General features: G+C 49.5%; 7 protein-coding genes across 7 annotated transcripts; 4 read left to right on the forward strand and 3 right to left on the reverse strand.

Moving 5' to 3' along the window:
• Window positions 1–116: 116 nt before the first annotated feature.
• N7537_001012 (ATP-binding cassette transporter YOR1) lies at window positions 117–4477 on the reverse strand (the record flags this gene model as incomplete). Its single annotated transcript, XM_056892070.1, has 2 exons — window positions 117–1478; window positions 1547–4477. The coding sequence occupies 2 exons, from the start codon at window positions 4475–4477 to the stop codon at window positions 117–119; spliced, it is 4293 nt and encodes a 1430-aa protein (XP_056757065.1).
• Window positions 4478–5382: 905 nt separating this feature from the next.
• car2 (ornithine-oxo-acid transaminase) lies at window positions 5383–6878 on the reverse strand (the record flags this gene model as incomplete). The annotated part of the gene is made up of 3 exons (XM_056892071.1): window positions 5383–5568; window positions 5632–6333; window positions 6411–6878. The coding sequence occupies 3 exons, from the start codon at window positions 6876–6878 to the stop codon at window positions 5383–5385; spliced, it is 1356 nt and encodes a 451-aa protein (XP_056757066.1).
• Window positions 6879–7666: 788 nt separating this feature from the next.
• On the forward strand, window positions 7667–10191 carry gpi10 (putative glycosylphosphatidylinositol-alpha 1,2 mannosyltransferase; the record flags this gene model as incomplete). Its single annotated transcript, XM_056892072.1, has 4 exons — window positions 7667–7864; window positions 7924–8154; window positions 8226–8626; window positions 8679–10191. 4 exons carry the CDS (start codon window positions 7667–7669, stop codon window positions 10189–10191), a joined length of 2343 nt encoding a protein of 780 aa, XP_056757067.1.
• A 532-nt stretch (window positions 10192–10723) lies between these two features.
• N7537_001015 (uncharacterized protein) lies at window positions 10724–13321 on the reverse strand (the record flags this gene model as incomplete). Its single annotated transcript, XM_056892073.1, has 4 exons — window positions 13168–13321; window positions 13099–13115; window positions 12927–13037; window positions 10724–12865 (listed from the first exon to the last, which is right to left on the reverse strand). Exons 1-4 carry the CDS (start codon window positions 13280–13282, stop codon window positions 10724–10726), a joined length of 2385 nt encoding a protein of 794 aa, XP_056757068.1. The 5' UTR covers window positions 13283–13321.
• Window positions 13322–15505: 2184 nt separating this feature from the next.
• Window positions 15506–16676, forward strand: N7537_001016 (peroxidase; the record flags this gene model as incomplete). The annotated part of the gene is made up of 2 exons (XM_056892074.1): window positions 15506–15859; window positions 15939–16676. 2 exons carry the CDS (start codon window positions 15506–15508, stop codon window positions 16674–16676), a joined length of 1092 nt encoding a protein of 363 aa, XP_056757069.1.
• A 680-nt stretch (window positions 16677–17356) lies between these two features.
• N7537_001017 (uncharacterized protein) lies at window positions 17357–17962 on the forward strand (the record flags this gene model as incomplete). Its single annotated transcript, XM_056892075.1, has 1 exon — window positions 17357–17962. One exon carries the CDS (start codon window positions 17357–17359, stop codon window positions 17960–17962), a length of 606 nt encoding a protein of 201 aa, XP_056757070.1.
• Window positions 17963–18858: 896 nt separating this feature from the next.
• N7537_001018 (thioredoxin-like protein 1) lies at window positions 18859–20047 on the forward strand (the record flags this gene model as incomplete). Its single annotated transcript, XM_056892076.1, has 3 exons — window positions 18859–18934; window positions 19032–19179; window positions 19276–20047. The coding sequence occupies 3 exons, from the start codon at window positions 18859–18861 to the stop codon at window positions 20045–20047; spliced, it is 996 nt and encodes a 331-aa protein (XP_056757071.1).
• Window positions 20048–24796: the final 4749 nt, after the last annotated feature.

A 24796-nucleotide genomic window follows, 5' to 3' on the forward strand; every position in this document is an offset into this window, starting at 1 on the left:
AGAAATGCAGAATTGAAAGATATGTATGTTGTATTAATAGTCACTTTTGGTGTGCCTTAGTATTTTATATGTATGATGTGTGGAGATTCTGCACTGATTTCAAAACATCGATCATCTCAGTCAGTGCTGAGAATATCCTCACGCGTGATCCCACTACGCTCACACATGGCACGGAAGATGCTATCTGCCTTATCCCACAGCACAAGTGGTGCATCCATCTCGGCAATCCGACCCTTATCCATAACACAGATGCGATCGTAGTGGATGATAGTGCGCAAGCGATGCGCAATACACAGCAAAGTCTTCCCATCGAAGCCCTGAGCCATAGTGTGCTGGATCTTTTGATCGGTCTCGAAGTCAACGGAAGAAGTAGCTTCGTCGCACACGATGATACGTGCGTCACGGACGAGCGCCCGGGCAAGGGCCATCAGTTGCCGCTGGCCTAGAGAAAAGTTCAGGCCTTCGTCGTCCACGGGAGATTCGAGGGTGAGTGATTTTGTCGGGCGCGCTTTTACGTCACTGCCTGTGACTGGGGTTGTGGCTCCGCTGGCTGGCCCGCTTGGCAGTTCCTCGCCTTCGAGTTCTTCCTCTTGGCCGATGAGGTACGCCTTGCGCAAGGCAGACCATAGTTCGAGGTCATTGTGCTCATTGAACGGATCAATATTCGAGCGGATCGTGCCCTTGAATAAAGCGGGATCTTGGGGGATGATAGCGAGGCGGGATCGAAGGTCGTGAAGACCGACAGTGGAAATATCGATGTCATCAATTTTGATGATACCCCCTGATAGTTCAGTTAAACGGAATAGTGCGGACATGATACTCGATTTACCGGCACCGGTGCGGCCGACAATACCAATGCGCTCGCCTCCTCGCACGTCCATGGTGAGGCCCTGTAAGACGAGTGGAAGGCCAGCCCGGTAGCGCATCTCCACGCTGCTGAACTCGATGTGGCCCTTCTCGGGCCAGCTAGCTGACACCTCAACCTGGTGCAAAGGCGCCTCCTCTTCCAACTCGGTACCATAGTGGTGAACACGTTCTGTGGCGTTCATGTTGTTCTCAACCTCGGCCAGCTGACGAACCGTGAACTGGAGCATCTGTGCGATAGCCAAGATATAAGACAGCACCAACCCAGAAATACTGGGAGAGACATTGAACCGAGAAGTGACGACCAGAACACCGACCACGAAGACTAATAAGGCTGCCACGGCATCGAGTCGAACACTGAGCCAACGTTGATTGGAGAAAGTGAGGAAATAGGCCCCGTTCATCACATCGATCGAGTCTCGAATAGTGCGGCGGAATTGGTTCTCTACGCCATATGCTCGAATGCACGCGATTCCCGTGATGGCTTCGCCGAATCTGGCATACACCATTGAGCGCAAGACGCTCTCGTGGCGCTTCATCTCGCGGGCGGATGCTCTGTAATAGTTTGAAGCTAGAAGAAACAGTATAATCATAGGAACAAGTGCGATGACGAACTAAGGGGGGTTAGCAAATCTCGCACAAAAAAAAATACCCAAGACATTTTAAGGAAAAGGCTACTCACGTAGTAGAAGAACACTATGACTAAGACCATTATAGAGATAATCATAGTCATCGTCAAGGCATAGATACGCATCGCGTCGGAAAGTTCATTATCCATCACCTGGATATCCTTCGAGAAACGGTTGGTGATTCGTCCAAGTGGCGTGGTGTCGAAGAAACTCATAGGCGCGCGAAGCACACGAGACATCGCACGCTGAAGCATAGTTTTGCTAGCATTCGTACCGCATGTGGTCATATAAGTCGAGAAAGAGAACATCAAGAGAACAACGCTGCCACCCAGTCCAGCGTAAATTCCAATATACTGGCCGGTCGACAGCCCCGGGTACTTGTCAGAAGTCCAGTAGGACAGCCACAGACTAGTCCAGACGTTGGCAACATTCGTAAGGCCAAGCAAGATGAAGACCATGACAGCATTGAAATAACTGCCGGAGGCTCGGATATACGCCTTCCAGACACTCCAGCCAACGGATTCGGTGGCCTTTTCTTCTTGCTGCATCAGGGCTGCGGCGGGTTTTGCTGGGGCGGCCTTCTTGGGGCTTGGCTCGTTCTCGTTCTCGTTTTCGTTTACTTCATCCACAACTTCGTCGACCACTTCTTCATCTTCCGCTTGCATACCCTCCTGTCGCGAACTAGACATCAGCCGCTTGAAGACCTCGTTGTCACGCATCAGGTTGTCGAATGTATCAACCGCATTGATCCGGCCCGCGTCCATAACAATGATTCGATCACATCGGTTGAGCACATGGAGTTGATGCGTCGCCAAGATTCGGCAGCGATCTTTGAGCAAACCACAGATTGCCTTGTCCATGATGTGACGACCGACATGTGCATCGACAGCCGACAATGGATCATCCATGAGCACCATCTCCGCATTGAAATATATGGCTCGGGCGATGTTCAAACGCTGTTTCTGTCCACCAGAGACAGTGATACCTCGTTCTCCAATCTCGGTCTGGTCTCCATTCGGTAGGATCTCGAGATCTGGGGTCAGGGCGCACGCATCGATAACTTGCTCATACCAAGTCTCATCATATTCCTTCCCAAACAGGATATTGTTGCGCACAGTGGTGTTTTGGATCCAGGCGTACTGCGGACAGAATGCGCGTGTGGTGCTCAGACGTACAGTACCATCGGTCACACGCATATCGCCCGCCAGAGCCGAGAGCAAGGAACTCTTGCCACAACCGACTGTTCCAATTACGGCCAACAGTTCATGTCGGCCAACTTCAAAGGTCATATCGTTGAGTTTGAACGGCTCTATGGGGGCTTCATCGGCGTTATCCTCTTTAAGCATTGACTTTTCTGTTGGTTCAGGACGTGCAGCTGCCTTCTTCTCGGCTTTGTCTGCATCCTTTTCATCCGTCGGAAGGCGCTCCCAGGTAAATGAAGCATGTTCCATCTCGATTGCATTCTCCATGTTCTGATCCCGCTCGATGTCTTCTGTCTGTTCTTCGGCGAGCAAGAACTCCTGGATTCGATTAAAAGCGGTCGAAGCATCGGTCACTTGGCCGATAACCATTGGCAGCATGTTCAACGGCATCCGCAGAGAATTGAATAGCGCCAACGAAGAGAAAATCGGTGCGGGGTCCAAGTCATGATTTGATAGCGCATAGGTAATGAAAGCCAGCATCGAGGCGAAAACAGGAATAGACATCGCCACACAAAGAATGGCATTTCGGATCGCAAGCAGTGTCTGGATGGATCGGATTTCTCGTCCACGGATCTCTTTCAGACGGCCGAGGAAACTGCTCTCCCAACCGAAGTATTTCACGAAGCGCACAGCTTGTAGAATTTCCTGGGTGAGAGATACACGTTGGTCTGTGATCTTGTTGATACTCCGTCGTCGGGTGATCAAAGACCGCACAGCGAAAGTCAAAAATGGCATTCCGATTATCAGCAGTGCGTACCCAGACAAACAACTGTAGCCAATGTTGATCAATAGAAGGATAAGTGTCACTATAATGGAGATGGGTGCTGTCCAAATCATATGGAACATGCCACACGCCAGGTTAATTCGGTCCACGTCAATACTCATGAGAGCAGTGATGCGACCATTGTTCCACCCGCGGCCATCACCTGCAACGCCACCAGGTGCAGGCAGCGCGGTATCAGGCTTCTGTTTCTTCCCTTTCTCTTCGGGCTTTAAGAGAGCATCCTTGGTTGTCTCCAAGGCTTTGACTTCTTCTGGTGTAGCTTGGCCTCCTGCCTTAGCACGACCAGATAATTTCATAGCCTTGTTGAAAATGTGAGAAATAAGCACCGCGCGAATCTGCCCACCAACAACTTGACCCCGATACAGGAACTGATTCGTGCACAAGCTCTGCAGTACCTGCATACAGGTGATACCAACGACGAACCCCATGCCCTTGCCAATGTGAGGCGCCGGCTTACCAGCCTTTTGTGCGACGTAAGCCTCCGTTGCGAAAGCAATCAGGTACCGCGTCAAATATGGCGCAAAAACCAGCAGCAGCGAACTGAAAAACTGACAGATGCCGCCGAGCAGAAATTCAAACCTGAACGTGTCATACAACGCCCAGAGAAGCGGGCGGTTAATGCCACTCTCCGTGCGCTTTTCCAATGCGGCGTCTAATCGACCGGACAATACGTCAACGGCCCGGTCGGGATTGACAGTCCAGATATCCTTCAATTCGAGTGGACGTAGATAACCCACTTTCATCAACGGGGACATCCATTGGAAGGAAATAACACTAAAAAAAGAAGCTCCATGTTCGTGTGATACCGATCGCTCCGTTGGAACGGAGGGGATCTTTTGCATTCGCAGCGGATTGAGTCTGCGATACCATTTTTTCTTTTGCGCAGGCTGCACGTCCAAATCGGAGGCCTTAGCTTCCTCGGATGCCGACCTCGAGGAATTGGCCTGCAGCTTGTCATCCGCCACCACTACTTCACGTAGCGGTTCGGGCGCAGGCATGCTGAAGTTTGATCTGCTATCGAATCCAGACCACCTGGGTAGTGTTCTGGAAATTCGAATTGCGATGGAAAAAGTGGGAGTAATAACAGATGTGGGGACAGCGACAAGATGCTGAATGCGGAAGGCGGAGATAATGCCGGGGATTAGGAATTAAGGGAAATAAGGAATCAGGGAATTAGAAAGAATCGAGAAGATAGATATTTTGGGGGCTTTAAATGGCTATAGATACGACAACGAGTACGGACTATTAAGAAAAGTCAGACGGAAGTCCGGGTCCTATATATGATAACCCACCTAATAGGGCTAAGCTTCCCAAGATCGGGCTTGTTGGGCCTGTCATGATACAATAAAATAAGTGAAACAAACATGCATTCGCTTAGAACTTCACTATCAATGACCCGTGGATTGGTGGATTGGTGGATGGGTGGGCTGGTGGACTGCAGTATGTAGTCTCTCATCGGCAGTCGGCATCGCGGACTTCGTCATTCCGTTCGCCGACATTTGGATTACTAATGTCTGTATGGTCGTATTCGTGGAGGGGGCTGATTTATTATTATTGATTCTAACAGACTGTGTTCGAAATTCAAATTGATATGATCTATTCTTTGCTATGACATACAAGTTTTGACTCCGAAAAAGGAAAACCGAAAGAAAAAAAAAAAAAACAAAAACCATTCCATCATCATCACGTCGTGGGATAACAAGCAGATTCAAGACAGTAAATGTTCCAGGTAGGGACATTTCGGTCGTCTCAGGCTTGTGTCCAATGGGAATCTCAAGTAGCCAGCCCTAATCCGGAGAATATGATATGCATGGCTTACAGCAGATCGTGGATCTCCCACGCGGCTTTGGGGTTGCGGCTGTGATCTGTGGCACCTGCAGAGGTCCCGTTCTTATAGCCGCATCTAATTTTCAAGGTCAATCTTGACCTTCTTCTCCGCGGGGGGGATAATCTGGTCCTCGGATGCGCCCTTGAGGTTGGGGAGGTCTGTCACGGCCTCCTTGATGATGTCGAGGGCCTTTTGGATCTCCTCCTCAGTGATGACCAGTGGAGGTGCAAGCCGGATGATGTTCTGGTGGGTAGGTTTGGCCTGGAGAATATAAGAGTCAGCGATCCCCGAATCAAACTTCATGACTAGGACTCGGATACATACCAACAAACCCTTCTCCTTCATCAACATGCACAGATCCCAAGCGGTATGTCCATTCGTCTTCGACTCATCAATGACGATGGCATTGAGCAGGCCCTTTCCGCGCACTGTCTCGATGACCGGGCTCTTGATAGCCACCAGCCCATCCCGGAACAAGTGGCCGAGCTGCTCCGCACGCTCCACCATGTTCTCCTCGCGCACGACCTCAAGCGCGCGAATAGCAACGGCACAGCCAAGTGGGTTTCCGCCGTAGGTCGAACCATGGGTGCCGGCCTCGATCGTGAGCATGACGTCCTTGCTACCCAGCACGCAAGAAACCGGATACATACCACCCGAGATGGCCTTGCCGAGCAAGACAAGGTCGGGCTTGATTCCGCTCCACTCGTGGCACAGCAGCTTACCCGTGCGCGCGATACCAGTTTGGATCTCGTCACAGATCAGCAGCACATTGTGCTTGTCGCAAAGTGCGCGGGCCTCCTGCAGGTAGTCTGGGTCGGGGACAACGATGCCTGCCTCACCTTGGATAGGCTCGACGAGGAAAGCAGCGAGATTGGGGCCGGCTGCCTCGAAGGCCTCACGTAGAGCTGCTTTGTCATTGTAGGCGATGGGCTTCTTAGTTCCTGGGATCGTGCATCCGATACCGGGAAGATAAGGGCCATAGTTCTCGCGTGACTCAGGGTCGGAGGATAGGGAAATGGCGGCGAACTAATGCAAGGGGTCAGCATCCTCAGCCACCTATGTGCCTTCACGGGTGTAACAGGGAGGGGTCACAATTCACTTACTGTACGTCCATGGAAGTTATTCTCTGCACTCAAGATGACGGCTTTATTTTCCGGAATACCCTTGACCTTGTATCCCCACTTGCGGGCGATTTTGATACCTGTCTCGACAGCCTCGGCACCGGTGTTCATGGGCATAACCATGTCAAAGCCAAAGTAGCTAGTAACAAACTTGGCAAAGCGGGGGAAGACGTCATTGTAGAAAGCACGGGAGCTCAGGGTTACTCGCGAAGCTTGGTCTACCAGTGCAGCAATCAATTTGGGGTGGCAGTGGCCTTGGTTCACAGCAGAGTAGGCGGAGAGGAAGTCAAGGTAGTGACGGCCTTCAGGGTCCCAGACCGAAGTACCTTGAGCCCGGGCAAAGACAATGGGAAGAGGGTGGTAGTTGTGGGCAGCATATTCCTTCTCGGACTCAATGGCCTCAGCAGAAGAGGCAGCATGGTAATGGGAGAAAGGCCCGTTAGTAGCCATGGTGGATTGCGGGGGAGAGCTAAGAAGTTGGGGGAAGTTGGAGGTGACGGAGATCGGCAATGGGGTAAAAGAAGGGAGAGGGAAGAAAGATGAAATTCAAGAATTTGAAGAATTTGAAGAAATTCCAAAAAAAAAAGTCATGAGGACAAGAGAGGTTATATAAGTAAGGGGAATTTTCCCTTTGTTCAGCCGCTATGCCGTTAAGTGTTAGACTTGTTAGAGCCCATGTCCGCTAAGTACAGGTCGTGCCGATGCTGTTCCCTATGCGCAGGATTACCCTACACGGCTCCATTAGCTTTGATAACCACCATTTCTGATTCGTTCATTGGTTATACATGCTCTTGGATCATCTTGCTGGGATTAATTATTGGTCTAATTTAATTCAGAAGAGACTGAGTTGGTAGACATGCACGTCATACTTCGGTTATTGAAGGTAAAAACAATACGTATATATATATGTAACAATATATACAACATACATGTAATACTTAAAAGTTTAGAGAAAAACATAAAGGAACATAGAAACATAGAAACATAGAGAAAACAAAGGATTGTATACCCCAAATAAAGATTCAATGCATAGTTAAAAAAGAAAATACTAGACAAAAGGGTTGAAATGTTGTAGGGCCAATGATTCCACTCGAATAGTTCGAGTTTCGGAGTCAGACCCTCTTTCCGCCCTCTCCTTTGTTGTCTATGTTCATGCGCTTCGCGAGGTCAAAGATATCTTGAACCTCCGAGCGCAATGTACGAGGGAATGAGTACTTACAATATTCTTACCCTTGATCATGCCTACACCAACATTTCCGCGCGCGCCTCGAACTTCCCCCGTGCCCACGCAAAACATACTCCTCTTCCTCATCGCCTTCCGTCTCATCAATGCGTTCGCAGTTCGGACCTTTTTTCAACCAGATGAATACTTTCAGTCACTGGAACCAGCCTGGCAGATCGCCTTTGGTCAAGGCCAAGGGGCCTGGATAACATGGGTGAGCGAATGCGATCGCGGGAGCACCTGACTTTGGCTAACCTCCAACGTCGCTCCTAGGAATGGCGACACCGACTCCGATCCTCCCTACATCCTCTCTTCTTTGCCGCTCTCTATAAAGTCGCCGATTCCCTTGCCTCCACCCTCAGCGTGTCTCCCGCCACCCGCGCAGAGCTCCTGGTTGCCGCTCCGAAGACAGCGCAGGCCGTTGTGGCGGCAATTGGTGATTTCTACACGTGGAAGCTTGCAGTTCGCGTCTATGGAAATGATTCCCGTGGATCCTGGACAACGGTATGTGATTATGTGTCGCGTGCTTCGGAATTTCTCTAGGCAGGAAAAAGCGCATGCTAATTGTTCAACAGCTGGTCGCAACAGTCCTAAATCCCTGGCAATGGTTCTGCTCAACTAGGACCCTGTCAAACTGTTTTGAAACAACAATCACCATTGTCGCGTTGGAACTATGGCCATGGCAATGGTCAGTGGGCTCTACAGCCGGCGTTGGCCGCGGCGAAAAGACGGGCAATCAAATGAGGGGCACGGACAGGGATCGAAGTGTGATTATTAGGTGTGACTGGTCCTCCGAGTTTATGACAACAGCCACTGACGCTGCTTACAGCTTCCACAAATGCCTACCGCTGGCGGCGCTCGCATGTATACTGCGGCCAACCAACATTCTCGTTTGGGCAACCCTGGCCGGCCTCGCTTGGCTTCGGACCTCTTGGCCCCAGCGCAAGATCCTCATTTTTGAAGTTATACTTTGCGGGTAAGTAATCTGACATTTTGGTAAGGGACCAGCTGACCTTTTGATCTGACAGGTCGGCAATTCTCGCGGTGTCTTCCGTTGCAGACCGTCTCTTCTATGGAATTTGGACCTTCCCACCGCTCAGATTCTTATACTTCAACATCGCGCAGTCACTGGCTGTCTTCTATGGCAGCAATGACTGGCATTACTATATCTCACAGGGTTATCCGCTTCTGCTCACCACTTTGTTGCCTGCTGCGCTTATAGGTTTATACACAACCTTAACGGCTCGGAAATCTACAGTGGGAGACAGTTTACAGACAGCGATCCGAGTTCAACTGGCGACAGTCTGCCTTCTGATGCCATTTGTCCTTTCTTTGATTTCTCATAAGGAAGTGCGCTTCATCTACCCATTGCTACCATGCCTGCATATCTTAGCCGCGCCACCTTTGGTGCAGTTCTTTTACCCAGCCATCTACTCGCCGGCACACGCGCCTTATAACCCCCGCATGTTGATCCTCCTTTTCCTCGTTTTTGTAAACGTGGTCATTGCGCTGTACACAACTCTCTATCACGCATCAGGAACAATCAAGGTCCTCTCCTATCTCCGTCAACAGCACCAAACACACTCAGCATCATTAACAAAAAGACGAACAAACTCCACCTCTGAAACCGGAATCTCTGCTGGCTTTTTGATGCCCTGCCACAGCACACCCTGGCGCTCTCATCTAGTCTACCCGACAATTAACGCCTGGGCCCTTTCCTGCGAGCCCCCGATCGATCTCAATGCGACCCAGAAAGCCGGTTACCGAGACGAAGCAGACCAATTCTACGACGACCCTGACCAATTCCTACACCAGAACATGGCTGGTGGTCTCCGTCACTTCCCTCGACGACCCAGCTACATCTCTCCCGCACACCATTCTGTATCAAAAGATGCCCCCGATGAGGCCCCACACCATGATTGGCCCGACTACCTCATTTTCTTCGCCCAGCTCGAGCCAACCCTCCGCCCCCTGCTACGAAGCTCCCACTATGACGAGTGCTGGCGCACCTTCAACACCGCCTGGCACGACGACTGGCGTCGTCGCGGCGACATCGTAGTCTGGTGCCTGGACACGGTGGAGCAGGACGCCTGGCGCTCCACTGCCCAACGCCAAGTGCAGCAAAGCCGAGACGAGCAATTCGATCGTATCGTAGAATCGTTCAAGCAAGAGGCTTGCAAGCAAAAACAGCGGTCATGGATGGGCTTCCACGCGTCTTCGACGCCTTGGTCCGCATCGCCTCCTTCATTATTTGCGTCATGGCGACGTGCAGCGGGGTCTCTTTTCTCATTATCTCCAAAAGCACCTCTGTCTTGGCCTTGGCAACGTTCAGCGGGGTCTCTTTTCTCGTCATCTGCAAAAACATCGATACCTTGGCCTTGGCGTCCCCCCACTCGTTGGGAGAGCTTTGTAGCGAGGTTCTCATTCTCGAAGCAGAAGCCCGGTTGGCTTCCTTCTTGGGTGTCGGATCAGTTGCCTGGGTTGCCGTCTTGGTTGGGCGGAGCTAAAAAAAAACCTACGGAAGCAGAGTTGTGGTCTTGAGATCGCCAATTCATGGCTCTTTGCCTGGCCTTTTTTGGTCTCCAGCTACTTTGTGTTATATGTGGTGCTGCAAGGATTTTTCTTCTCCCCTTCAGCTTCTGCCTTCCACCTTTCCTTACTATTTCCCTTTAGTGTCTTCACTTTTCTTTGAACATATAGCCCTAGATCTATAGTACGATAATCTGTCTTGATTCAGTAATATATTAGTTCGAAATTGATACATAACAAGGAACAACATTTATGTACTATTTTGACTCGCTAACCGGAAATCAAACGAATATTTTAATAACAAAAAAAAAAACTTGGACAGCAGGGAATGAGATGTAAAAAGAAAGGAAAATCTAATGAGTGGTAAAAAGACAATGAAAATGCGCCAGACATGCACAACCATAACACGTCTCGTCAATCTCCCGTATCCAGATTAGTATAAAAGTCAAAGCGGAAATGAAAATGAAAATCAATGCCCATGTCAACATCCATATTCACATTGCGCGGCCATCTATCTATCGATCCATGGCCGAAGTTATAGAACTCAACCATAGCGAGCACTCAGACTAGCAAAGGCATCAGGGCTATGGCGACCCTTCTGCAGGCCGCTTACATCAACGCTCGGCTGGCTCATGTGTGTCCGTGGGAACGCCGAGTTCGTGGGTGGCGGGCCTGAAAAGGGGGACTGGCCTCCAGCAAATGGGGAGCTGTTCGCTCCTGCAAAGGGGGGACTGCTCATTCCAGAAAATGGGGAGTTGTTCGTTCCCATGGCCGGAGTAGTGGCGGGGTCAGCTCCAGCCCCGGGCTGGCCGTTCATGCCGCCAATTCCTAACCCTGAGGATTGCTGCTGGTATGGGTTGATGCCTGCTTGTGCGGCAAGGCCGGATCCACTGCCGGCGGGCGCGGTGCCGAAGAATGGGTTGTTGGATGTGGCGGGCTGGGCGTTGGCGCTAGGTTGCTGCGGTTGGAAATTTTGCTGAGGCTGGGGCTGGGGTTGGCTCTGGGGCTGATTCTGGAAGGTTGTGGCTTGCTGGGTCTGAGGGATGGAGGTGTATGCGTTTGATGATTGAGAGTAGGGGTTCATTGTGGGTGGTTGAGCCTGTAACTGCTGAGGTTGCTGATATTGCTGGGGTTGTTGGGCCTGCTGGGCCTGCTGGGGTTGCTGAGGTTGCTCGGAGATAGATGTCATAGTAGACTGCGCAGGACCCATATTGTACAATGAAAGAATGCTGTTTTTGTCCATTCCAGTGGGTTGAGGCATGAGTTGCTGCGGCTGCTGCGGCTGCTGGGGTTGCATGTGGGTCTGGAATTGGCTGGGATAGCCGCCTGCACTCTGTGCTGTGTTGGGCGCCGACACTTGCTGGAACGGATTGTAAGCTCCCAGACCATTCGATGGCGGCGGCGGCTGCTGCTGCTGCTGTGCTTGGAACGGAGCATTTGGTCCAAATGGCGACGCGGAAGAAATAGCTGGCATGGTATTTGCATGGCGAGGGGGTTCAAAGCCCCCTGGTTGCGTTGCGAGCGGCGTCATTTGCTGCTGTTGCGGCTGCATAGGTTGATTTTGCGGCGCAATGTTGAAGAAAGGATTTGTTTGCGGCGCATTGGGGTTGGGATATGTCTGACTGGCTGAGCCACCCTGCGACTGCGGCGGCGGCTGGTCGAATGGATTGTAGCTGTTATTCATTGGCTGAGGTGATGTAACATAAGGAGATTGCGAGAATGTCGATGTGACGGGAGGCGTATAGGACGGTTGATATACAGAGTGCAGCATGGAACTTGTCTGGTTCGGGTATCCACCGGTAGAGTGGGGGAACAAAGGCTGAGAAACCTGCAGGCCCTGGAAAGATGATTCTAAAGGCTGTGTAGATGCCGGCTTCGAGTTTAGCTGATCGAATGGGTTGTATGGAGCGGCTTGCGGTTGCTGGGTTTGGGGATTTGAAACTGCCCGGTCAAATGGGTTGTTGGAAACCTCGGGGAACGTGTTGTCAGTTGTGACGGGGAATGGGTTTTTTGACGTCTCAGGCTTCGAGATTACTATACGTGCGGATGCACCAGTGCTTGTCCCCACTGGGGTTTTGGATCTTGATACAGGGTTGCCCCCCTCGCCCAATCTGACCAGAGTTTCGATCGCTCGATCCAGATCCTCGTGGAGTCCCTTGAGAACCATCTCGTTTCGTCGGTCATCGGTGAATCCCATTTGCTGCAATGCCGCCATCTTGGCCTCGAAAGATGCCGTGGTCACATCGGCGACAGGTGCACCGAGTCCGGTTGTCCTCCTGGATTGCAATGGTGGTGGTGACCAGGCTCCATTATCCGAGGTTGGCGAGGTCACCTTGGGCTTACCACCAAATCGGCGGAGGTTCGATGTAGAGGATGACGAACGTAGACCAAACTTGAAAAACCTTCCAGACTTTGGAGGAAGCGGAGGGGGAGAACCCTCGGGGGATATGTCATAGTTATTCTTTCTTGATTCCACGGGGGACATAGCCCTAGGGTTGGAGTAACTCGAATCCTCCCTGCTCGGGGGCTTTGGCTTCCCATTTTCCAACGAGCGGTGTTGATATTTCTGCCGAATAAACCGTTCCATGCATGCATCGGCCTCATCAATATCGGTGGGAATTGGCGGCTTGATACCCCGCGGGTTGTTCATCTTGTTCATAAGGATGTTGCCGTGCGATTTCATGTTCTAGTAAAGTCCACTTTGTCAGCTCGACTGTTGCTATTGCAGGGGGCCTGATTGTACTCACATCAACTTGCTCTGCTGTCCATGTATCCATGGTTAAAGATTTGATCTTGGAAATATGTGTGCCCAGCTTTCGGTGCAATGCGGCGCAACGCATGCAAAGGAATATGCCCATCTGTCGGAGATGAACAGTCAGTTTGTGGATTCGCTCGAAGGTTAAAGAAGCGGCGACATACGTTCCAGCTTGCCCATCCTATTCAAATAAGAATCAGTGGAATCAACAATAAGGGTCTCTAGGGACGAACCTGGGGTTAAGGCATCGCAATCGGCACATCGGTCATTGCCAGGAACGGTCCGGATCAGCTCCGTCAGGGTCTTTTCATTCCGCGCTTGCTCGCGCTTGCTGGGGCCGGGAGCCATGATGCAAAAAAAATAATTACAAGAATAAAATAAACAAATAGAAGAAGTGACAGTTATACAAAGTGGAATAGGGGAAGAATTCTGGTTCCCAGGGCGGAGAAGGGTTCAATTGACGTCCGAGGGGCAGATCATTCCAAATGAGACATACATGTACACTAACGAAGTATATGGAGTACAGATAAAAAAAGAATAGTGTCAGGAAATCAGGATTCAAAGGCTTTAGCTCAACTGTTCCAAGGTTGAGTTGAATTAAGTTGAATTGAGTTGACAATCTCATTCTGCTAAATCCTTTTTTTATTTTTTTTTCTCGGCATTGCTTTCTCTATAAGCATCTTCTAGAACATTTCAAGAAGTCTTAGGTATTTATAGACTTGAGCCTAAACTCATACGGTTTCGGATGGACAGACATAGATTATGTATGTATATTAATACTAGCAACAAATATATATATATATAACTGGCATGTCCGGACAGCAATGACTCGCATCTACCAATGCGCCTAAAAGCCGAAGCTTTTTCGGAGCCGTCGAGAAGTCGTAATGTTACCCAGGAATATCTTCTAGTACGCCAATATGACCAACCATCCTATGATAGAGGAATTGGCGGTTGATTATGCGTTCGGAAAAGTGTAAAGAAGAAAAGTTTCCAATTTGCGCGGAAATTTTCGATACAAAAGGGAGTGGTCATGTGACTGCGCTAGTTTAGTCACGTGCCACAGAGATTAAGATAAAAACTTTTCACTTCACACTTTATCTTCTTCTTCAGCCATCATTCGTGTGTTGGAGACCTGGGAATCCAATCCTTTAATGTCAGGGATTGTTGAGAACTTGAATCCAACATTCAGATATGTAAACTTTCAAACCACATAACCCGCGTGGTGCCTACCTGTGGCACTGGACGTCTCTTGGGTGATTTTTTAATCGTTCGTTCGTGGAATATCAAAACCAAACAGTTTTTAGCAGAGCTGCGTCTACTCCACCCTGGTGTTCATATCTATTGAACAGCAGGACTTTTTTACGACGGACATCCCCAACCAATAATAAAAATATATCTTCAACTTTACTCTAATTATACATCTTGTCCTAAATCAGTAATCATAATCATCGGACTTTTTCCACAAATACGGACCTCAGCACGGAGTACTCGTACCATTCTACAAGATCTTTCTAGTGTCTACTTGCATGTCACATGACCATCTGGTTAAATTGATTTTCCGGTGAAATAGCTCTGCCCAAACTAAAGCAGTACCAGACGGAAATGGTATAAGCTTTGGGTGGTTCGTTACAAGATTAGAGAAGAGAATAAGGTCTATTTGATCGTGCATACAACACATATGTATGTATACTTCTTTCCTCCGCAATGCTAACAGGACAACTCCTGCTCCAATGAGCGCAGTCATTGATATATATAAAATTGGGCATTCACCGGCTTCTTGACAGCAGAAACACTGTCATAGCGACGTACCATCCATGGACATAAGTAATCAGATGGCTAGTAATCCGATGGCTAGTAATCAGATGGCTAGAACCATGGGTAATAAGACCGAGACCATTGAAAAAATTGAATTTTTCCAAGGGATCTCGAACTCAAAGATTAATAAAAGCTTGTTTGAAGTTTGAAATCTTATTCAATAATAGATGTGTCTGTATGTTGTAGTAACTATCTAGACCTGGATTATTACCGAGCAAGCCACGTAGGCCCAGGCATACCCTTCGATCAGGTAAGCAGGTCGGAAGCGGGAGAGTGGGTCGTAATTAACCAAACAGCGCTTGGCTGTTAATAATACCATTCCGGGATACCTACGGAGTACCTAGGTATGGATATCTCTTTACTCATGTCTCTGGTGCCAGTCTATATTGTCAAATTAATAAGTATGATCTCCTAGTATTGTACTAGAAGACAATGAAAAGTACAGTTGAAAGTGAAAACCGTGGAAGTCTGGGGATGATGTAGGGTGATGTACCGGAATGCGGAGACAGACGAAACGCCGAGGCAATAGCATATGTGGCCCCTTTGATTGGCTGTGATTCCATCAGCTTCTGTACGATGAACCGAAATATTGGCTCAGGGTTGGACTGGCATTAGGAAATGGGACAGGAGGAGTACAAATGCCCCGGTTCTTCCCTTCTCTCTTCATCTGTACTTGTACTCCCTTGGATTTCCTTTTACCTGAGTGAAACCCATTAGACTTCTTATCTCACACACTCTCTCTGTCTTATCACAATGGCTTCGGCTGCCAGAACTGCTTCCCGGGCCTTCCTGCGCTCAACCCCGGCGACTTCCTCATTCCGTCCTGCTGCGCGCAGCACCCGTTTCGCCATCCCCACCAATGGTCTCCGCACCTCTACCCGCCGCGGATATTCTTCAGAAGCTGGCTCTGGGAAGTCTAGCTCATCCTTTGGCATCTGGGCCCTTGGTGCCCTCGGTGCCGCAGGTGGAGCGTACCTCTACCTGAGCGGCGACTCCTCCCCCAAGGGGCCTTTCGTCCCCACCCAGGCCGACTACCAGAAGGTGTACGACACTATCGCTGCCCGTCTCGCCGACGAGACCGATTATGATGATGGCAGCTATGGTCCCGTAAGTACAGTCACCTTTTGCTCAACGTTGTAATCCAAGATCAAAGAGCTAACCAAGACGTTTTTGTTGCTCTCAATAGGTCCTGGTTCGTCTCGCATGGCACGCAAGTGGTACCTATGACAAGGAGACCGGCACTGGAGGCAGCAACGGCGCCACGATGAGATTCGCCCCGGAGTCTGATCATGGCGCCAACGCCGGTCTCAAGACTGCCCGCGACTTCCTCGAGCCCATCAAGGCTCAATTCCCCTGGATCACTTACTCCGATCTGTGGACTCTTGGTGGTGCCTGCGCCATCCAGGAGGCGAGTGGCCCCACGATCCCCTGGAGACCTGGCCGTGAGGACAGGGACGTCGCTGCCTGCACTCCCGACGGCCGTCTTCCTGATGCCTCCAAGGACCAGCGTCACGTCCGCGATATCTTCTCCCGTATGGGCTTTGATGACCGCGAGATGGTTGCACTTATCGGCGCCCATGCTCTGGGCCGATGCCACACCGATCGTTCCGGCTTTGATGGGCCCTGGAACTTCAGCCCTACCCTTTTCACCAATGAGTTCTTCCGCCTCCTTGTTGAGGAGAAGTGGACTCAGAAAAAGTGGAACGGCCCGATTCAGTTCACTGACAAGACCACTGGCACTCTCATGATGTTGCCCTCTGATATGGCTCTTGTGAAGGATAAGGGTTTCAAGAAGCATGTCGAGCGCTATGCCAAGGACAGCGATGCCTTCTTCAAGGAGTTCTCTGATGTCTTTGTCAAGCTCCTTGAGCTCGGTGTGCCCTTCAAGACTGAGGACCGCTTCGTCTTCAAGACTTCTGAGTAAGGGGATTGCTCAAAAATTGCATAGTATTCCCGTCTCCTTTCATTTACCTGTCTTGATATCCGAGTCATTACTCACTAAGATTCTTTTTCTTCTTGCCAATGGAACTTTAGATTTCCTTCCATATTTTCATGCACCAGTAGTCTATGCTGTATTCACAGCATATGAGTTTCGTTTTGGGTGGGATGTAGCATCAACGTGGTTCATATAGAGCCATTGGGCGAGGTTTGGCAGAACTAGATAGCATAGCTCCAGAAAATACCCATACAGGTCATGAATATCCTTAAAAGAAAAAAGGAACCCCCCGGTTTCTGACCAGGTATTGAGAAAATAGAAGAGAAAAGAGTATGCAGCCAATGCTAAAAGTCAACAGGTATGGGTCCGGAAGACTTTCTCCCAAAGTGGCGTGCAAGGGCGACCCGCCAATTTCAAATCCTCTAGGAAACCTCTCACCAAGCCCACCAATCCCGCTTTGCAGCACCCCTGCTACCCCAGATTATCACAATCATTCCCTGAAATGCACGCGATTGGAAATTTCCGCTAAACTCCGAGGTGTTACTATAACAGCCGGGCGCCCACCCTCCGACTAGTCGCTCGAGGACTCGGTGCGGGACACGGAAACAGCGCAACCAGCCAGATACCACGAACACACCCTGAACATAAAGAGGAATTATCTTGTCAACATGACGAGGATGACGCACACTGTGGATCTTTATGAGATCCTGTCTCTTCCCTTCACGGGGTCTTCGTCGACAGTCCTCTCCAAGCAGCAGATTAAGATCGCATACCATAAAGCGCTGCTGAAACACCACCCTGACAAGGCGGGTGCTGTCGCAAGGCAGGCCGGGCTGGGCATCTCGACTAACTCTACGTCCACATCTACTCCGAACCCTCTCTTTGCCAAATCCGATAGCAACTCGTCGCGACAACTATACACCATCGACCAGATCACCACCGCCTACAAGACCCTATCGGACCCCGTCCTTCGCGCCGAATATAATCGCTCTCTACGCCTGGATAGGCTGAAGGTTGCGGAACGGGAGAAGACCGGCGATGTGTTCCATACCGGCTTAGAGATTGTGGATTTGGAGGATCTTGCCTGCGAAGAGGCGGAAGGCGGCGATGGCGACTGCTGGTACCGTGGATGTCGGTGCGGTGATGAGCGCGGGTTTTTGGTCAACGAGGAGGATTTGGAGAGGGAGGCTGATCATGGCGAGATCATTATCGGGTGCCGCGGATGCAGTCTCTGGTTGAAGATTCTATTTGCCGTTGAGGCCGACGAAGGATGAAGAAATGGCTTGTCAAATGGCCTTTTTCCTGGTAATCATCTCTGCTCTATCATACAGTCGGAATCCGTGTCCCACTATGTGGCTCATTCCTTGTCGCTGTGTGATAGACGGCACCCCGTGGTCCCATGCCTATGCTGGTCTATATCTCGTCCGGGGACTAGGCTCGTTAGTTCAGACAGGAGAAAGGCTCGGATGTTCATTATTATTCTGTTATGGGCTTTCTTTTTTTCAAGAGCTCGGTTTTCTTCTGGACTTGGGTCGCCGCCAGTCTCTTCTGGTTTGTACACACAGTCCTCTTTGGCCTTGTGTAAACCAACGGCCCATACCAAGTGATACACTCGCTTTTGGACTCATATCACTTTGATCGAGACAAAACCCAAGCACCCTTGCTATAGTCCAGCTCTGACCTTTGTTCCGGCTGAGCCTGGCTCAAAATCCAACGCTGAGACTGACTGCTGTTGTACCATAGAGCTACTTGTCAACATTTTATTCTACATCTAGATAGAGATGTACTTCTTATGTATATGTTTGCACTTTATCTTCCCTTGTGGGGGGCGGGGGGGGGGAGAAGAGTTGAAAGGACAAATTCTACAATCAACAAATTTCACTGTGGCCAACAATATATATCCAAAACATCTCAAAACACCTATACTTGATGACTCGGAATTTGAGTCCAATCTGGAATAATCCTGCATTGCAAAAGAGGATCCAATAGTTGCCAGTTCAAATAAAATAAAATAATAATTAGGCGGTGCACATTCTCTGGTGTGGTTTCTATGAGCCTGTTGATTGTGTAGAGGGGCTGATGACATATGCGGAGGCAGCAAAACACAACTTCACATCTTTCCATCCTCTTCCACCCTCCATTCCACACTCATTCCCCTCCCAACTTCACCATGTCTGTCATTGAGATCTCATCGAAGGAGCAATTCACATCGCTCCTCACCTCGTCCCGTCTTGTCGTCGCCGACTGTAAGTATTTGCTGCAGCACGATCCTGCCCCGCCGAGACCCTGTCTTCCCCTCCGAACGACCAGAGCTATCGCTAACCCTGGCCTGCTACTTAATAGTCCACGCTGATTGGTGCGGACCATGCAAAGCTATTGCGCCTGCGTATAACTCGCTGGCGACCCAGCTCTCCCGCCCGAATCACATCACATTCACCAAGATCAATGTCGATCACCAACAAGAGCTCGCCCAGGCGTACGGCGTCACAGCGTATGTGCAGTTTATCCAAACATCTAGAACCTAGCCCAACGGGCGCGTCCAGTCTTACAATATTTGCTTAATTACTGACAAACACACGATACTTAGAATGCCGACCTTCATCGTCTTCAAGAACGGCCGCGTGAACCAAACAGTCAAGGGCGCCAACCCCGCACAGCTGAACCAGATCGTCCAGAAGCTCGCATCCGAGGCAAGCCAGTCGGATGATGCAGCAGGAACCGGCGAAGGCAGTTCCGGCGAGCTCTGGCTCGGCGGCGTAGTGGCCAAGGGCTATAGCGATATCACAGATCAAGTTGACGTGAAGGGATTGGAGTTGTTGAACCGGGACACGGATACTGCAGAGCCGCGCTCTCTGTTCAACACCTCGAAGCCTTCCGCACTAGCAGGAAAGGGCAAGGGTAAGGCTGCTGGCCAAGCGGATTGGACCGAGAGCGACACCGATGAGCAGCTGATGCTGTATATCCCATTCAACTCGACACTGAAGGTCCACTCGCTTCAGATTACCTCCCTCCCTCCTGCGGACGCCGATGCCGACGATGACGAGACACCCATGCGGCCTAGGAACCTGCACATCTACAAGAATACTTCCCACGTGCTTGGATTCGACGAGGCGGATGGTATTCCCCCTGTGCAGAAGGTGGAGATCCAGTCTGGTGATTGGGATGCGAAGACTGGGACTGCGACGGTTAACCTGCGGTTTGTTAATTTCCAGAACGTGACGTCGCTGGTTGTGTTTTTCGTTGATGGGGACGGGGACAGCGAGAAGCTGCGCGTTGACCGCATTCGCTTTATTGGCGAGGCAGGTGCAAACCGATCTATGGGCAAGCTGGAGAAGATTGGTGATGAGCCTGGTGAGTAAACATAGACTCTGGAGAAAACAAGCGTACGCTATGGAGATAAGAACTTTGGGTGGTCTTGCGCGATTGATTTTTGGAAGACATAGAGTTTGGACGGATCAACGTTTGATGTCAACTTTATGCCGGTTAGAGTACAGTTCAACTATGCGTAATGAAGAGCTATGTGGCCGTAAAAACTGTGCAAAATCCGAGGACTTGATTCCGTTGTTTAATGCTATAAAAATACCCAAAATTATATAAAAAATAGTATGTTTGACTCCCACCAGAAGGTCTCATCCTTGTAAAATCAGAAAGACCCATAAAGGTAAGAATCAATGTGCAATTCCTTTCGTCTGTGGCGCAACTGACACCTGAGTACATCACTGAAAGCCAGACTAATGACCGTAGATGTCCAGGCAACACGGGTTATCAGAGTTGCGCCGCCGCACGAAGAAGAAAAGAAAAGAAGAGGAAAGGTGCTGGTTGAGATTTCCTTTTATGCCGAGTCCCGGAGATTTGGTTTTTCCGTTTTCCCTTAACGGAAGGTTCCAAGGATTTCGGCGCACAGAAATCTATATTATGTAAGCCATATGCGAGGAACCGTTTTTTTTTTTCATTTGATGTTTTTTTTCCTTCTTTCTCCTTCTCTTTCTTCCATAAACATGGTCGATGATGAGAAATATATAAATTCTATGATAGGAAGAGACTGACTCCCAATGGGAGCGTGATCTCAAATTTAACATTCCTGAGGCCTTTTGTTGTTTATTTCTGGTGTTGTTGGGGAGCTTGACCTGTAACCAGCGCGAGCTTCAATATCAACACGCAATGGTCGCTTTCCGACCTTCTAATTGGGGTTATATTCTGGTCTAGTAACCTTGCAGCTAGGGTTAGCAACGCGTTGATCAGCACATTCATTCCAAATTCATGCGAAACATCAATTCCTGTTCCTTCCACCTGTATCAGATAGACGAAACATCTCAGCAGATATTCAAGAACCCTCGGGACCTCGGAACAACCATGTCAGCTGAAGCCCACTGTTAATATAAAAACAACATCCACCCGAGAAGAACTCAGACAATGTGACGCAAACTTCAACCCACCAGGGAGCCCCCATATTAGGGCCAAACACTGCTGGTATGTGGTTCGTGGAGCCACCACCATGTCAAATTCGACCCGATACATAACCACATCGGCCGGCAACCGGATGCATCTGGCATTCTCGCCTCACGAGATACATGCCATAGCTACAAAGTAGCCGAGTAACAATGAGTATGATAGCAAACAGCTGTATGGAGATGGTGATTCCATTCGCGGCCCACAGATGGAGTTTGAGATCTTGGCATTCGATTTACGCGATGCAATCCGCCTCGTCCCGTTGGCCATTTTGTGACCGGAGTTTATAGGCATGTGAGTAAGATCGGTGCCTCTTGTTTGTTTTTTTTTTGTTTTCGCGACTCCATATCCATCTCCACTGTAGGTTTGGCGGAGAGTGGTTTGTTCCAGGACCATGGATGGGCTGCCTGGCTGAGCTGTACCAAGTTGCGACTCGGTGTGGATTTGTTAATCTGTGTTATAGTACTCTGTATGTTGTAGTTGTTTCATGTATTAATATCCAGTGTGGTGCGGACATTGTACGATGTACTCCGCATTGCCTGATCGCGATCGAAGATTCGGGTTTGGTAGACTCCACGGTGATTTCCTTAACCAAGGTTGCTTGCGGGTGCCCTTGTTTTGTGTGGGTAGAAGATGTACATTATGGTGGCACGTGTGTGGACCTGGAATGGTGCGGTTTATGCTAACTATATTGAGGATCTGCGTTGGTTATCTCGTGTGTTATGGCGAGTTTTGTTGGAAGGTACGGAGTACCACATCTTGGATCAAACTTTTGTAGGAATGGATCAAGACCCGCTCTAGCCCGTCCAGCGATGAGCACATCGTCCAGTGTTTTTCTGCTAACAGCGCACGCCATTCGGACTATGTATCCACCGCCGATGTTGTGTCTTCGGCTGTGATTAGGACTGGACAGACTCGTGTTGGTCAGGAGCTGGAGAGCAGGCAAGACAAGGCAAGGCAAGAAAGACACCGGCTGGTCGCTGAATAGTTTCTCATGAAAAGGTGGTTCTCATCTCGAATGGTCTCGCCGGACATGTCCGCCACGGGAGGTTTGCTGCGTCAAGTTTCATCTCAGCTGAGGCTGTGGTTTCAGCCCGTAGATCCAGAACCAGCTCCAAAGCAATCGATAAGACCTGTGTTAAAACTCTGCACACACACCAAACCGTAAGAGATAGTCAGCGCGTACAGATAACGGTGGACTTGTCTCTCAGCGCCGGGTCATGACCGTCAGCTTGACCGAATAAGAACGTGAAATCCGTAAAATCCGTTACGTACAAGATACTGTGCGGGAAGGTGATCTGCTCGTGTTGGCGCGGGCAGGGTTTAAAGTTGGAAAGGGTCACTTTCTCGGTTCTGAGTCTTGGGCTAAATGCTATGGGAACTGGAGCCGGTCGTCGATCCTGATAGCCTAAAGACGAATGTAGTCGCTGAGCCGGACCTCTCCGAGCTTGATGCGCTTACCGATAGCAATTACGGAGTGCATTCTGTTTACTCAGCATGATCTACACGCTAGATTAGATTGGTATCTTCGGGGATTTCTCGTGATATGAGTGGGGACGGATGTTCATAGACTACGGGATATAGCGCGATGTTGGAGAAAGTTTGTACAGCATGGGAACTAACTACAACATACGTGGTCATCTTCCGAAAGTATCGAATGTTTTTCTATAGTCATGAAGCCACGTACGATATCCTGCTAGGCCTCGGGAATACTCCGCCAGATGGATACACAATGACCTCACTCAGTACCAGGGAACCCATGCAAAGATTAGATCAGATAGGGCACGGGGAATCACATCCTCTCATCATTTTGGACCTCGGGAGTCTTTGCACGCCCCCATTCGTACCAGAGATCTAGGTCCCAAAAGATAACTCTGTCCGAGGGTCCAAATTAATTTCTGACCCACTGTGTCTCGCAATTAAAGCCCGATAATTGGGTAAAATATGCAATCTATGGAGTATATTGGAGTAATGGTACCTGAATCAAGCAATGATTCCGTTTGATATTGGGGTCAATGGTGATGGACATGGTTCCACGGGAATTTGCCAGGACTCGAAATCCAACGAGCTATCTAATTGGTAAGGTTAGTCTGGGCGGAAATGAATCCGGTGCCCTAATCCACATTCCCACCACGGGCTGGACAAGCTATCTCCGCATTCGCGTATATAGTTGCCGAATCCAAGAATCCTTCGATCGAAGCTCGTTGGTTTTAATTTGTCCAATTTGTCTAATCAGTGGGCCGTAGGCCGATCTATGCCCTCAGTGGAAAGTGGGGAGAGTGTTCACGCACTATTCCCTATTTTGTAGGTATGCCGTAGCTGAAGCTTCACAAAACTTTGCGTTTCAAGATTGCGGGAGAATAAAATCAAAAAAAAATAAGAGCGTCGAGAAGCTTCCATTGGGTATGCTACTTTCTCACTTTACCGAATAAAATGTTAGTGGTAACCTTCCAAGGTTGGAGAGGGTCTAGGAACCATAGAAATTGAATGAGCTGATAACCACCAAGTGGACCACAAACTCGATGCACAGCAGATCTTACCTAAAAAGAACCCTGCATCCCACGTTCTTGCAGCCACGTTTCTTTATAGTTCGGTAGTTCGCAAGTTTGATGTTCAATACTACTATACTCTGTGCAGCACGTGCTTCCTAGAAGAGCTCCAAAGAGCAAGTTGTGAGCGATAGTACGGCTGATCATTTGAAGGTTATCCCAGGTTTTACCCGGTTTTACCTAGTCTTGGACGATCGGATCGGGGGGGCTGGATACCACACTGGGTCTAGTGTCTCGGGTGCGGTAGCCAGTTACACAAGGTCCTCGAACTTTAGAACTGAGATCGCGATATCACTCTGGAGTCCGGAGTATTTTCGCGGATACCGAGGAACCAGTCTGAAACACATGCCTAGCACGCCACTTTGATGACTAGTGCTTTCTGTTTTCTGGACTCCGTAGTCGAAGTTTCTTTATACAAATCAGTTCTGGTTGTGTGTGCCACACTTTCTTCAAAACGGAATTTTCCCATGTATATTATGTGGGATGTTCGGAGCGAGTACACACCGATTGCGGGGCTGTGTAAAATGCCTAATTTGGAAAATAATGATTTACCCGCAAGGACGCTCATCCTCCCAACCATGGTTATGCGACTGTGTGGAACTGGGTTGATCGAGTTCCCCCCGCACTTTGCTCGCTTGGAGTTGTCGATGTAACATGGATTTAGATACGAGATACGAGGACCTTGCAAGGAATTTTTTTTGGGAGGCGGGAGTGGAGGTTGGAAGTGCGTATCTCTACGGGAGTAGGAGTGGCGTTCCGCAAAAATAATAGCTGATAATATAGGTGATGGCAGTGTGTCGCACATGTTTGGCGCACGGAGTATAGTTAGTTATATTACTTTGTGGCAAAGCGCCCTATGTTGTATGATTATATTAAAACGAGGCGCAACGGTCGCATGAGACAACTGAAACCATCTGACCTTCAAGACAACATAAGCTGTCTGATTTGACCTGACTTGACTCAATCTCAGATTGCAAGATTGTGAGATTGTGAGATAGTGAGATTGGAGTCTGTCGGTACGAGATGTCACTGGCAGAAAAGACCTCATACTTCCCAATTCGAACCCAATTTCCTGATTAAGAATCTAACTACTCCGTATGTATTGCTCTT

This window comes from Penicillium hordei (genome assembly GCF_028827395.1).
Source record: "Penicillium hordei strain IBT 12815 chromosome Unknown utg000001l_segment0_segment0, whole genome shotgun sequence".
Classification (NCBI taxonomy): Eukaryota; Fungi; Ascomycota; class Eurotiomycetes; order Eurotiales; family Aspergillaceae; genus Penicillium; species Penicillium hordei.